General features: G+C 31.6%; 1 protein-coding gene and 1 pseudogene across 1 annotated transcript in view; one reads left to right on the forward strand and one right to left on the reverse strand.

Moving 5' to 3' along the window:
• Positions 2841-10870, forward strand: LOC105166478 (annotated as a pseudogene).
• The window catches only part of LOC105166514 (leucine-rich repeat receptor protein kinase MSP1-like), a 6061-nt gene continuing 4876 nt past the window's right edge, over positions 12681-13865 (reverse strand). Inside the window, exon 4 of the mRNA XM_011085893.2 lies at positions 12681-13771. Coding sequence (XP_011084195.2) covers positions 12681-13771 — 1091 coding nt within the window. The remainder of the gene's footprint in view (positions 13772-13865) is intronic.

The raw sequence follows: 13865 nt of genomic DNA on the forward strand, positions 1-13865 counted from the left end.
TAATATTTTGACATAAATCCTCGCATACACAAGTGATGACTGACATCGTCGGGTGTTCTGAACTTTATGTTTTTGCATTTTCGGCAAAAACACCTAATTTTGTCTCCATATATATGTCCATGCTGATTCTTTGCCAATTCTATGAAAGTATTAAGCCCATCCTCAAACTCCGGTGTCAGACCTGCCTTCCTGGGAGATTCTTATTATATATTCATCTCCTCAATTCTAGTAACAATATATATATATCACTGTATCCATACATAAAAATATATATCTAGTTAATTTTCTAATTTGACGACCTACGTATTTATAAATATTACAGTAATACGTACACTATTTAGAAAGATACATATAATTAATATGATATAAGAGTAATAAAAAATCATAAAACTAAAATAAGTAAATGTACTATAATTAATTTAATAAAACACATTCAAGTACTAAATTAGTCTCTGTTACTTGGTCAACCAACTTAAGTGATGATCAACACTAGTTGACGGTCCAAAATTCTAGTAATAATCACAAGCTAATCAAATGTATATGAACGAAAATCATAGTATAAGAATTTTTACAACAAATGAAATGAATATATATAAGTTTTTTTGTAACGTCCTTTGGAAGGCCTTAAATAATTATTGGAAACTAGTTGTTAGAAAATATAGTCGTTATTTTGTAACAGTTTTACAAAATAATAATAATAAAAAATCGTTTCTAATATGACAGTTCTTATTACATCGTCTTGTCGTGTACATTGAAACAATTTTTGCCACTGCCTTTGTAATTGCTTGATATCTAAAAATATTGATTAAATTTTTCTATATAGAGATTAATACTTATTATTTTTGGCTACATAGTAATATTTTTTAATTTTTATGTAAAAAATTTGTTAAATTTCATTCCATTAAATCTCATTGAGGCGGTCAATATTTGCATATATGTGACGCTCAGGGAGCATTAATTATTGAAAATTTTTATTTTTAAAAAAGTGATTTTTGTAAAAAAAATTAAACATAGTAAAATTAAAAGTGAGTAATATTCGTAAAAAAAGTAAAAAATAAAATAAATAAAAAATTAAATTGGTTAGTGTTTGAAAAAAAAATACTTCAGAATTTAAATTATTAAAAACCGTTTTGTCCACATGCATTAGAAAGATACTATTTTGGCTTAATATTTACACTTGTCTTTTGTTAATAATAGATTAATTTTCTCAAAAAGTGATAATTTTTATTAGATATTACATTTGTTTTAGAAAAATTCATCTTTTATATTATTAAAAAGTCGAATACAAATAGAAAAATTGAAAGTTTGATTCAATATTCCTCCAGCTAAGTAACTTTATTGTTCAATCATACACAATAAATAAAGTTGCATGATTCTCAAGAAAAATATTCTTTTATTAATTAATCATTGCAATTTAATTTATATTTTTCCTATGATATAAAAAGGGGCAACATCGTAGTTTTTCTTTTTTTTTTAATTAATTTTAATTATAAAATAAAATATATTTTAGTTAATTAAAAATATTTTAAATAATTATAATAATTAAATATTTTGGCTAATTAATAATATTATTATAATTAAATATATATTTTAATTAATTAAAAATAATTTTAGATTTAATAATTAACGATTATAAAATTATTTGAATTTAAACATAATTTAATTTAATATTTAATATTAAATAAATTAAATGTAATTTAATATTTCAATTTAAATTTAATACTTATTTTTATGGTGAGAAATGACAAAAGGAAAACACAAAACAAGTCAAAAAGCCTTTTGTACATTATATAGACTCATAGAGGGGTATTTTAGTCCAAAGTGTCATTAAATATGAACGTAAACCGCAGAAAATGACTACCAAATGCAGCAGACGCGCGTCTCCTTCACTTCCTGTTAGTTGCTAACAATATGAGGGTTTTTTGCTGATTAAAACAAAATAGAAGGGAGTTTTTGCCTGTTTTGAAAATAAGGGGATATTTTTTGCATACTTTTTAAAACAAAAGAGGATTTTATGCATTTTGTTGAATTCAAAAGTGTGTTCTTCAAAATTTTTAGAAACCGAATTGACAACTCAAATATCTTAAAGTGCTCTTTTGGAGTAAAAATTGAATAATACTTTTGAAAAGCTCTCATTGACACTCCCTTAAATAAGAGCCTCAATAATTCGATTTTATTACACATCCATATTTACAGTTAATTTAGCACCCTCAATTTAATAAATAATAAGATAAATTACAACTACTTTTTTAAAATTTGACATAACTACAAATACCTTATTGTTTAAAAAAATATAAATATGCTTTGATTTTAGCATCTGTCTAACAACGAGCTTGTTCCATTAGTATCGATTAGGTTTTCATTCAATTTTTATGGTGAATTGACCAAAATATCATTTTGAATTATAAATTATAATTTGATATATATTTGATATTTTTTATAATATTCTTCTGAACTAATATTCTCTATAAATTATTTATTTTATCCACCTTAAATTTTTTTTATATTATTTTAGATATTTTCACTGTTTAAAAATTTTAAATTAATTTTTAATTTACATACATATTTATAATTTTTCAAGCAACAGTAGAATATTTGTAATTACATCAAACCTTTATTATTCGTAATTTTGCACTAAATAATACAATAGCAATCAAAACATTAAAGTTTGTCGGCGGGAAACCGCTAGAAATATCCAATAATTTAGTCACCTCGTACTATATCCACTACAATAATATCCGATAATGTCCACTACATTGGTCGTTTCCCTCTCCGCAAATCCTTCCTATATAACTACACTCTCCATTGCGACATTGGTCGCTCAGTCTTACTCACTAGCAACCTGACAGCACAGAAATGGCAGCACACGGCAAAGTGATTGTGCCCAGGCTGAAACTAGGCTCGCAGGGCCTGGAGGTCTCGGCCCAGGGGCTGGGCTGCATGAGCATGTCCGCCTTCTACGGCACCCCCAAGCCGGAGCCCGATATGATCAAAGTCATCCACCATGCCATCAACTCCGGCATCACATTTCTTGACACTGCCGACAGCTACGGCCCGCACACCAACGAAATCCTCCTCGGCAAGGTTCTTGTTTATTCTCCAATGATACTGATTTCGTTTAACTGTAAGTCAATCGCACGACAAGTATAAATATGCTATCTAATTAGTTTTTCAGATCTGATCAAATTCGATTCGAATTTTGTGCTGAATAATTAATCAATCAAATCTCATATGATCGAATCGAATCTGGGTTAGAATTTGTTAATTGATTTGTGTTGTATGAATTGTGGGATTTGCGTAGGCTCTCAAGGATGGGATGAGGGAGAAGGTGCAGCTGGCTACAAAATTTGGGGTGAGATTTGTGGATGGGCAAAGAGAAATACGTGGTGACCCTAATTACGTGCGAGCTGCCTGCGAGGCCAGTTTGAAGAGGCTTGATATTGACTGCATCGATCTCTATTATCAACACCGAATTGACACCCGACTGCCCATCGAAGTCACGGTTATTATTTATTTTGTATCTTCATCCTACTTAGGTTGACTATATTTCGTTATTTTTTATCTTTTTGGAACGATAATTATGTGATTACGTCAACATAGCGACAAACAGAGTGAGTTAGACATCAATTCAATCAATATGTCAATATAATTAAAAATAATTAATTAATTAATTAAAATAATTCATGTAAAATCAAACAAATATTCACATGTTCGATAAAGCTCAAATCTATTCTTGAGTAAGGCCGATTTGAGTAGGGTCTAAATTAATTATTATGAATATTTAATAGTTTGAATTTAAGTTTGAATAGAGTACTACCTACCCATTGAAAGACATATGACAGAATAATTGTATAATATTAATTTGGAGAGGTAAAAGTACAATAAATGGAGATGAGAGAGGAAGAAAAGAAAAAAAATGAGAGAAAGAAAGCGAAAAGGGATTCTGTTGTCATTTTTTTTTTTCGGTATAGGCTCTATAGGGTTAATTTAGTCATTCCACACATTGAATATCGAGGTGGTTACTCTATATCCCTCAATTTTAATAATAAAATATAGATAGTGACAATTACAATCATTAATAATCTATAATGTTAACTTTTATCATTACAATTTTATTATAATAAGATTAAATTACCAATTATTGAACATGTTTAGGGACAATATCAAAATTATCACTCAAATTTTATCACCAACTTTCCTGCATTCTAACCGAAATTGCAAGCTTCTTACCTGCTCTATTTTGGTTTGTGCATTGAAGGTGGGAGAACTCAAGAAACTAGTGGAAGAAGGTAAAATAAAATATATTGGACTTTCGGAGGCATCTGCTTCAACGATCAAAAGAGCTCATGCTATTCATCCAATAACAGCAGTACAGTTGGAGTGGTCTCTGTGGACTAGAGATGTTGAAGCAGATATAATCCCCACTTGCAGGTTGGCTGATGATTATAGCAATATTTGCAGCTTTTATCGTTCGTAAATAATATGATACACTAACGTTGTCTTTGGTGGAATTTTAGAGAGCTTGGGATTGGCATAGTAGCATACAGTCCTCTAGGACGAGGTTTCTTCAGTTCCGGTCCGAAAGTTGTTGAAACTTTTGGAGAAGAAGATGCCAGAAAGGTATATTTATATTTTTCTTTTGAATATCTAAATTAAGAGGGTGATTGGCTAAACTAATTTGAATTCTTATAAGATCGAAATAAGGCCGTTATACTAAGATTATAAAGCTTATAAAGTGTTAGTGATAGTAATTTTTGTAAATAATATGATTAGACTTGAAGGAATTTGTTAAAAATATTAAATTTAAGTTGAGAACTCGTTACTTTTCTTGAAGGAACTTGTGAATAATTGCTGGATTGATATCTTATCCAGATAAAAAATCCCTAGGACCTAGAACGTGTTCATATATTTGTGGGTAAATTGCAAATTACCTCCCTGTGTTATTCAAAATGTTCACATAAGCCCTTGTAAAAAATAAAATACAATTTTACTCCTTTGTATTTTTTAAAAAGGAGCGTACTACCTCCCTGGTGAGTGAGAGTGTACAATTTTCTTCTAGCCGGTCATTTATAATTCTTGATATAGTCAGATTATCATCATAAACTTCATGTGAGTTTCTACGTTGTACAGAATTTCCCGAGGTTTAAGCCAGAAAATTTGGAGCATAACCAGAATTTGTTCAATCGGGTGACTGAGATGGCAAGTCGGAAAGGATGCACACCATCACAACTAGCTCTAGCCTGGGTGCATCATCAAGGCAACGATGTGGTCCCGATACCGGGTACTACCAAAATCGAGAATCTGAATCAAAATATTGGCGCTTTGGCTGTAAAGCTAACACGAGAAGAGATGGCCGAACTTGAATCAATTGTTTCAACGAGTGCTGTTAAAGGTGAAAGATATGCATCTGAAGCCGGTATGTGGCATACTTCTGAGACTCCTCCATTGTCGACATGGAAATCTACATGATTCATTGGATGTGGCTTCTTAAGGTCTAGTTTTCTTGTTTGAGTGTTGGAGCCCTGCTGCAAATACATTTCATTAAGCCATAAATTTTCCTAACAAACTCATTTATGTTGTAATGGCCAACACTTCCTGCGGCACCTAACCTAGTTTAGTGAGATGGCATCACCTTGGAATCTTTGGTCCTTTCCTATTTTGCTTAAATCCATTGGAAAAAATTGACACAGAGGACATTTGTTGTCGAAATTATTAATTGGATTGGAAAATATCACGTACTTGTCACATAATGATCAGAAATGGGTAATTTAAGAGTCCAACCAATTTTGGTGATGCGGCATTTCAACTCACAAACCCAATTGTGAACTAAAAAATATATTTACTGAAAAAAAAATAAGTCCATGTCATCTGCCACATCAGGCTTCAGAGACACGTCATATAAAAAACTCCAAATTTTTTGGCACTGGCCAAAATTGGACAAATCAGCCACCGGAGCTAATTGAAGCATTTTTTAAAATTAGTGTGTAAAATGTGATAATTATCATAGTTAATTGATCAAAATTGAATGACAATTAAGTTAATGGATTAATTTATTTTTCCCAAACTTCCTACATAAATTATTCGCGTTTCCTAAATTACGTAATAATTTTTTTAATTTTAATTAATATAAGTGTACAAATATTAATTTAGCAGCAGTCTATTATTGGGTAATAGATAATATTAACGTGTAAAACATGAGTAGTTGTAGCAGCCATCTTTGACTTATCCACTATTCCATGCTCGCTCACATTGACAGGTTTCAATCATGGGCAGATCCATAATATTATCAAAATATATTTTGAATTAATTGACACGTTTTTATATATTCAAAAGAAAGATAAAAAGGTAATACTGTTTAAATTTTTCTATATAGAGATTAATACTTTTTATTTTTGGCTACATAGTAATATCTTTTAATTTTTATCTAAAAAATTTGTTAAATTCATTTCATTTAGATCTGATTGAGGCTCTCAATATTTGCATATATGTGACGCTCACGGAGCATTTTTGAAAATTTTTATTTTTAAAAAAGTGATTTTTGTAAAAAAAAATATAAATAGTAAAATTAAGAGTGAGTAATATTAGTAAAAAAAAATAAAAAATAGATTAAAAAAATTAAATTGGGTAGTGTTTGGAAAAAAAATACTTCTAAAATTTAAATTATTAAAGATCGTTTTGTCCACATGCATTAGAAAGATACTATTTTGACCTAATATTTGCACTTGTCTTTTGTTAATAATAGATTATTTTTCTCAAAAAGTGATAATTTTTATTTAAATTAGTATATTACATTTGTTTTATAAATATTCATCATTTATGTTATTAAAAAGTCGAACACAAATAGAAAAATTGAAAGTTTGATTCAATATTCCTCCAGCTAAGTAACTTTATTGTTCAATCATACACAAATAAACAAAGTTGCATGATTCTCAAGAAAAATATTCTTTTATTAATTAATCACAGAAATTTAATTTATATTTTTCCTATGATATATGATTTGAATAATATCAAATAATGTAGCAAATAAAATATCAAAATTCTAAAATATTAAATCTGCGAAAGCATGATTTTTATTAGTGTTAAATTATTCAAATTATGATTGTATTTTACTCATGTACTTCTTATTTTATGAAATTTATCTTTACCAAAAAAAATAAATTGTTCAAATCATTTGAAAATTAAAAAATCAATTTTAGATGTGTAATTTAAAAAAAAATAAATAAAAAAGGGTAAATTTAACAATCAAAATTATTATAACGAAGATAAAATAATTAAAAAAAATATTAAATTTATTTAAAAAAAAACCAAACAGCTAGAAGTTCTTTCCCGATGTACTTCTAACTTTTGATTTAAAGCTACTGTATTTTTTAAAGAGTTTCAAAAATTGACAACTCAAATATCTTAAAGTATTCTTTTGGAGTAAAAAATTGAATAATACTTTTGAAAAAGCTCTCATTAACACTCCCTTAAATAAGAGCCTCAATAATTTGATTTTATTACACATATTAATATTTACAGTTACTTTTGCACTCTCAACTTAATAAATAATAAGATAAATTACAATTACTTTTTTTGAAATTTAACATAGCTATAAATACCTCTTCGTTTGAAAAAATTGCAAATACCTTCTGATTTTAGCATCCCTCTAACAATGAGCCCGTTCCGTTAGCCTCTATTAGGTTTCCTTTCAATTTTTAAGGTGAACAGGTCAAAATGTCCTTTTAAATTATAAATTATAATTTTATATATATTTGATATTTTTTTATATTATTCATTATTTCAGATATTTTTATTTTCTAAAACCACTCAATAAGAAGTAAAATATAGTAATTAATATCCACTTCACTATTTAAAACTTTAAATTATTTTTTAATTAATAAATATATTTATAATTTTAAATAATAAAAGAATACTTGTAATCACATTAAATCTTTATTATTCGTAATTTTGCACTAAATAATATAATAGCAATCAAAACACTAAAGTTTGTCGGCAAGAAATCGCTAGAAATATCCAATAATTCAGTCACCTGTGCTTTTATATAATATAATAATGTAATAGGAATAATACTCACTACAGTAATTTACACAGCCCCAAATCAATAGCTAAGTGATTTAGTTGAAACGTCATCACATACGTTAACACCACGTCGACAGAGGACATCAACAAAATGAAGACCTTCACGTGCTGTTTTCAGTTTCCCTCTCCGCAAATCCTTCCTATATATCTACGCTCTCCATTGCGACATTGGTCGTTCAGTCTTACTCTCATTCCTCACTAAAACCTGACAGCACAGAAATGGCAGCACACGGCAAAGTGATTGTGCCCAGGCTGAAACTAGGCTCGCAGGGCCTGGAAGTCTCGGCCCAGGGGCTGGGCTGCATGAGCATGTCCGCCTTCTACGGCACCCCCAAGCCGGAGCCCGACATGATCAAAGTCATCCACCATGCCATCAACTCCGGCATCACATTTCTTGACACTTCCGACATCTACGGCCCGCACACCAACGAAATCCTCCTCGGCAAGGTTCTTGTTTACTTCTCCAATAACACTGATTTTTGTTTACCTGTAAATCAATTGCTGTGTAATTGGTTTTACAGATCTGATCAAACTCGACTCGGGTTTTATGCTGAATAATTGATCAATCAGATCTGATCGGATCGGATCCAATCTGGGTTAGAATTTGTCGTTACCGTAATTGATTTGTGTTGTATGAATTGTGGGATTTGCGTAGGCTCTGAAGGATGGGATGAGGGAGAAGGTGCAGCTGGCCACAAAATTTGGGGTGAGAGTTGTGGATGGGCAAAGAGAAATATGTGGTGACCCTAATTACGTGCGAGCTGCCTGCGAGGCCAGCTTGAAGAGGCTTGATATTGACTGCATCGATCTCTATTATCAACACCGAATTGACACCCCACTGCCCATCGAAGTCACGTTATTTTGTATCTTCATCCTACTTAGGTTGTCTATATTTTGTTTTCTTGGAACGATAATTATGTGATTCTGTCGACATCTCGACAGACAGAATGAGTTCAACATCAATTCAATCAATATAATTAAAAATAATAAATTAATTAATTAAAATAGTTCATATAAAATTAAAAAAACATTCACATGTTCAATGAAACTCAAATCTATAATCATAAGTTTTTTTATGAACCTTAATTTTAATCACTAATTTTAGAGATCATGAGTGGTGGTCTTAAATTTTTTAAAGAAGTTGACTGCCTGATCATGTGTTAGGTGACCATATTGCTTTGGGATGTGTTCTTGCCCATTAATTTATATTGAGGATTCTTTATTTATCAGTAGTTTTACATAAAAAAAAATTGCATTTAACCTATTAAAATTGGGTTCCAAAAAATAGACATTTAACTTTCCTGCATTCTAACCGAAATTGCAAGCTTCTTACCTGCTCTATTTTGGTTTGTGCGTTGAAGGTGGGAGAACTCAAGAAACTAGTGGAAGAAGGTAAAATAAAATATATTGGGCTTTCGGAGGCATCTGCTTCAACGATCAGAAGAGCTCATGCTATTCATCCAATAACAGCAGTACAACTGGAGTGGTCTCTGTGGACTAGAGATGCTGAAGCAGATATAATCCCCACTTGCAGGTTGGCTGATGATTATAGCAATATTTGCAGCTTTTATCGTTCGTAAATAATATTGATACACTAACGTTGTCTTTGGTGGAATTGTAGAGAGCTTGGGATTGGTATAGTAGCATACAGTCCTCTAGGACGAGGTTTCTTCAGTTCCGGTCCAAAAGTCGTTGAAAGTTTTGGAGAACAAGATTCCAGAAAGGTATATTTATATTTTTCTTCTGAATATCTAAATTAAGAGGGTGATTGGCTAAATTTATTTGAAATTCTTATAAGATCGAAATAAGGCCGTTATACTGAGATTTTAGAGCTTATAGAATGTTAGTGATAATAATTTTTGTAAATAATATGATCAAACTTGAAGGAATTTGTTAAAAATTTTAAATTTAAATTGAGAGCTCGTTACCTTTCTTGAAGGAACTTGTGAAAAATCGCTGGATGGATAACTTATCCAGATAATAAATCCCCGTAGACCTAAAACATGTTCACATATTTGTGGATAAATTGCAAAATTACCTCCCCGTGTTATTCAAAATGTTCACATAAGCCCCTGTAAAAAAAATAAAATACCATTTTACTCTGTATTTTTTAAAAATGAGTGTACTACCTCCCTGGTGAGTGAGAGCGTACAATTTTCTTCTAGCCTGACATTTATAATTCTTGATATAGTGAGATTATCATCATAAACTTCATGTGAGTTTCTACGTTGCACAGGATTTACCGAGGTTTAAGCCAGAGAATTTGGAGCATAACCAGAATTTGTTCAATCGGGTGACTGAGATGGCAAGTCGGAAAGGATGCACGCCGTCACAACTAGCTCTAGCCTGGGTGCATCATCAAGGCAACGATGTGGTCCCAATACCGGGTACTACCAAAATCGAGAATCTAAATCAAAATATTGGCGCTTTAGCTGTAAAGCTAACACGAGAAGAGATAGCCGAACTTGAATCAATTGTTGCAGCAAGTGCTGTTAAAGGTGAAAGATATGCATCTGAAGCCGGAATGTGGCATACTTCTGAGACTCCTCAGTTGTCGACATGGAAATCTACATGAACACTGGTTTTTATCCATTCATGTGGATGTGGCTTCTTAAGGTCTAGTTTTCTTGTTTGAGTGTTGGAGCCCTGCTGCAAATAAACAGAATAAACGGCTTGATGTTTGTCTATTGCACTGTAAGATTTGAGCTATGGTTTTGTCTGGTTGGATGAACAATAGATCAAACCTTTGAATTTCTATTTTATGAAGCCGTAAGTTTTCCCAACAAACTTATTTATGTTGTTGTAATGGCTAACAATGCTTTACTTCCTGCTGCACCTAACCTAGTTTAACGATAGGACCATCACCTTGGAATCTTTGGTCCTTTCCTGTTTTGCTTAAATCCATAGGAGAAAATTGACTGAGAGGATATTTGTTGTCGGAAATTGTTAATTGGATCGGAAATGTCACATACTTGTCACATAGCGGTTAGAAATTGGGGAATTTAAGAATCCGATCAAGTTTGGTGATACGGCATTTCAACCCACAAACTCCACTTGAGATTATGATATCTATATTAATATGAAAAGAAAAGTCCATTTATACTAGCAAACGGCAGTTAATGACACCGCTGTACTAATATTCTGTGAAGTCAAAAATGCCTTCATGATAAAATAATTAGTTTATTCAAATTTCAAATTTTATATTAATTGATAAATTATTATTTTTGCCTTTTTTTTATCAATATAATGTATCGATTTATATATTTTATTTTATTTATAATATATTTTAAAATATAAAAAAATTATTATATATATGTAAAAACGACGTATCATAACAGCTAGTGCAAAAAATAAAAAATTGCCACAACAACTTCCTACCACAAAGGCATTTCCTGGAGGGAAAAACATCAGCCTGTGTTGCCTGTGTTGCCTGTGTTGTTTTTCTATCAATAAATGTGAACAAGAAGGAAAAAAAAAAAAAAAAAGAAAAACAAAAAAAAAAGAGCTAAATTCCAAAATTCCAATAACACAATTCATATTTTTACCTATGTATTATATAAATATTGAGGAATGAAATACTGTATCAGAATTTTGTATTTGATTTTCAATCGTAGCATTTATGAACATACAAAAAAGAAGAAAAGTAGTTATTATACAATTTGAACGTATAAATTTTATGAAAGTCTAATGTCTCTGTAATTATGTTGTTATAACTCTGGATTTAAGATAGCACTGCAAACCCATCTAATAGAACTGATTATTGGACATAGAATTTGATTTGAGAAGTCACTGTAATCTAGCTTTTGAACAAAAAAAAATATGTGGCAAGAAATAAACTGACTAAGTATAGTTAATTAGCTTATATATATGGACGACCGCACTAAGAGAAATTTCATGCAATTCACACCTACTAACAATCTTTCATCTTGCAATCACCGCAAAATCACAAAGTAACTAATACCAATAATCATATGTCAATGCAGAGTATATTATATAAATGGTATATATTATTTGGATATAATTTCTTTTAAAATAAAATATTATAAACATATGAGTAACATTATATGTTTGTAGTTTTTTTATTTTTTCTGTAATGACTGAGTTTTCTGCATAGTTTTAAAAAATATGCTTTCTTATTAATTATTTTTCAAAAATAAATCATCAAATGTGAAAGATACAAATCTGGATATAAAAAATTTATTAAAAAAGTTGCCAACATTGAATATCGAAGTATATAACTACTTGAGACATGAACAATAATTTTTAAGTCTAATCCTTTTCATCTCTATGTTGTAAATTCTGTTCTTCTCTGCTCAAGTACAGAAACTAATTTGCAAGCATATCAATAGTCACATATGTACTGCTTTAACAACATTACAACAGATCTTTGCTAGAGGTCTTAATTCAGATTCAGCTGAGACTTTGATTCCTCAGACCTATATATCTAAGTTCAAATTCCTGGAAGAAAAGCTCTAGCCTACTATTTATCGGCTTATCACATGCATAATCGTTGGTCGACGTTATGTTTAAACATGTAAACATTAGAACAAAGGATTCCGAAGCACAGCAGTTCTATAGAAACATTGGCATAATCATGTTCGTCATGTAATCTTAGACTGCTTCAACAGTTTAACTACCTCAAGCATAGTAGGTCTCATCCATGGTTCGTCATTTGTGCATGACATTGCAATGGAGAGAACATGCAACATCTGAACCTTCCACACAGCTGAAGAAGAAAACGATGCGTCCAGAGCTTCATGCTCGCTTCCATTTGCAACCATCCACCTGACCCATCCAACAAGATTGCCTCCCTCAATGTCAGATTGTCCAACCGGTGCTCGTCCTGTTACAAGCTCCAGCATGACGACCCCGAAGCTGTAGACATCTCCCTTGGTTGTAGCCACCATGGCCTGACCATACTCAGGGGGTATGTAACCAAATGTACCGGCAAGCACAGTTGAAACATGACTCTCACATGCACTTATTATCCGAGCCAGGCCGAAATCTGATACTCGTGGTTCAAAGTTTCTATCCAACAATATATTGCTTGACTTTATGTCCCTGTGAATAATGTGGGGAACGAATCCATGATGCAGAAAAGCAAGTCCTCGAGCTGACCCCAAACAGATCTTGAATCGAGTTGGCCAGTCAAGTGCCTCAACTGCATCTGCCTGGTTCCTTAGCCAAAAGTCTAAGCTCCCATTCTCCATGTATTCGTATATCAAGAATCTCTCATCTGCAAAGACGCAGTAACCAAGCAACGGGACCAAATTTTCATGTTTGACCTTCCCAATAGTTTCCATTTCAGCCAAGAATTCACGTTCCCCATGCAGGTGGCCTCCATTAAGCCTCTTGACAGCTATTATACGTCCTTCCGGTAGTGATGCTCTATATACTGTACCAAATCCACCGTCACCAATAATGTAACTCTTGCTAAAGTTTTCAGTTGCTGATACAATATCAGCAGCTTTTATCCTTAATAACGAATGCTCAAAAGTCGCAATATTTATGCTCAGGGGCTCCTTTATTTTCTTTCTCAAGAGCCCCTCACTGGAGGTAGACTCTGGTGTCATCACAAGCTTACCCTTGTCATTGTCAAGAATCTTAATATCCTGCCCATGTGTTTTCCATTTCAGAAGACCAATGAGTAGGATCAGAAAGACGACTGTGGCACCAACAGCAAGACCAACCACTGAAATATTTTTTGGATGAGACAGAGAGTTGCTCCTTGAAGAGAGAAATGGCAGGCCGAGAATACATGGCGTTTCATCCATGCAAGATTCTGG

The sequence above is a fragment of the Sesamum indicum genome, linkage group LG7, assembly GCF_000512975.1.
Source record: "Sesamum indicum cultivar Zhongzhi No. 13 linkage group LG7, S_indicum_v1.0, whole genome shotgun sequence".
Taxonomy (NCBI): Eukaryota; Viridiplantae; Streptophyta; class Magnoliopsida; order Lamiales; family Pedaliaceae; genus Sesamum; species Sesamum indicum.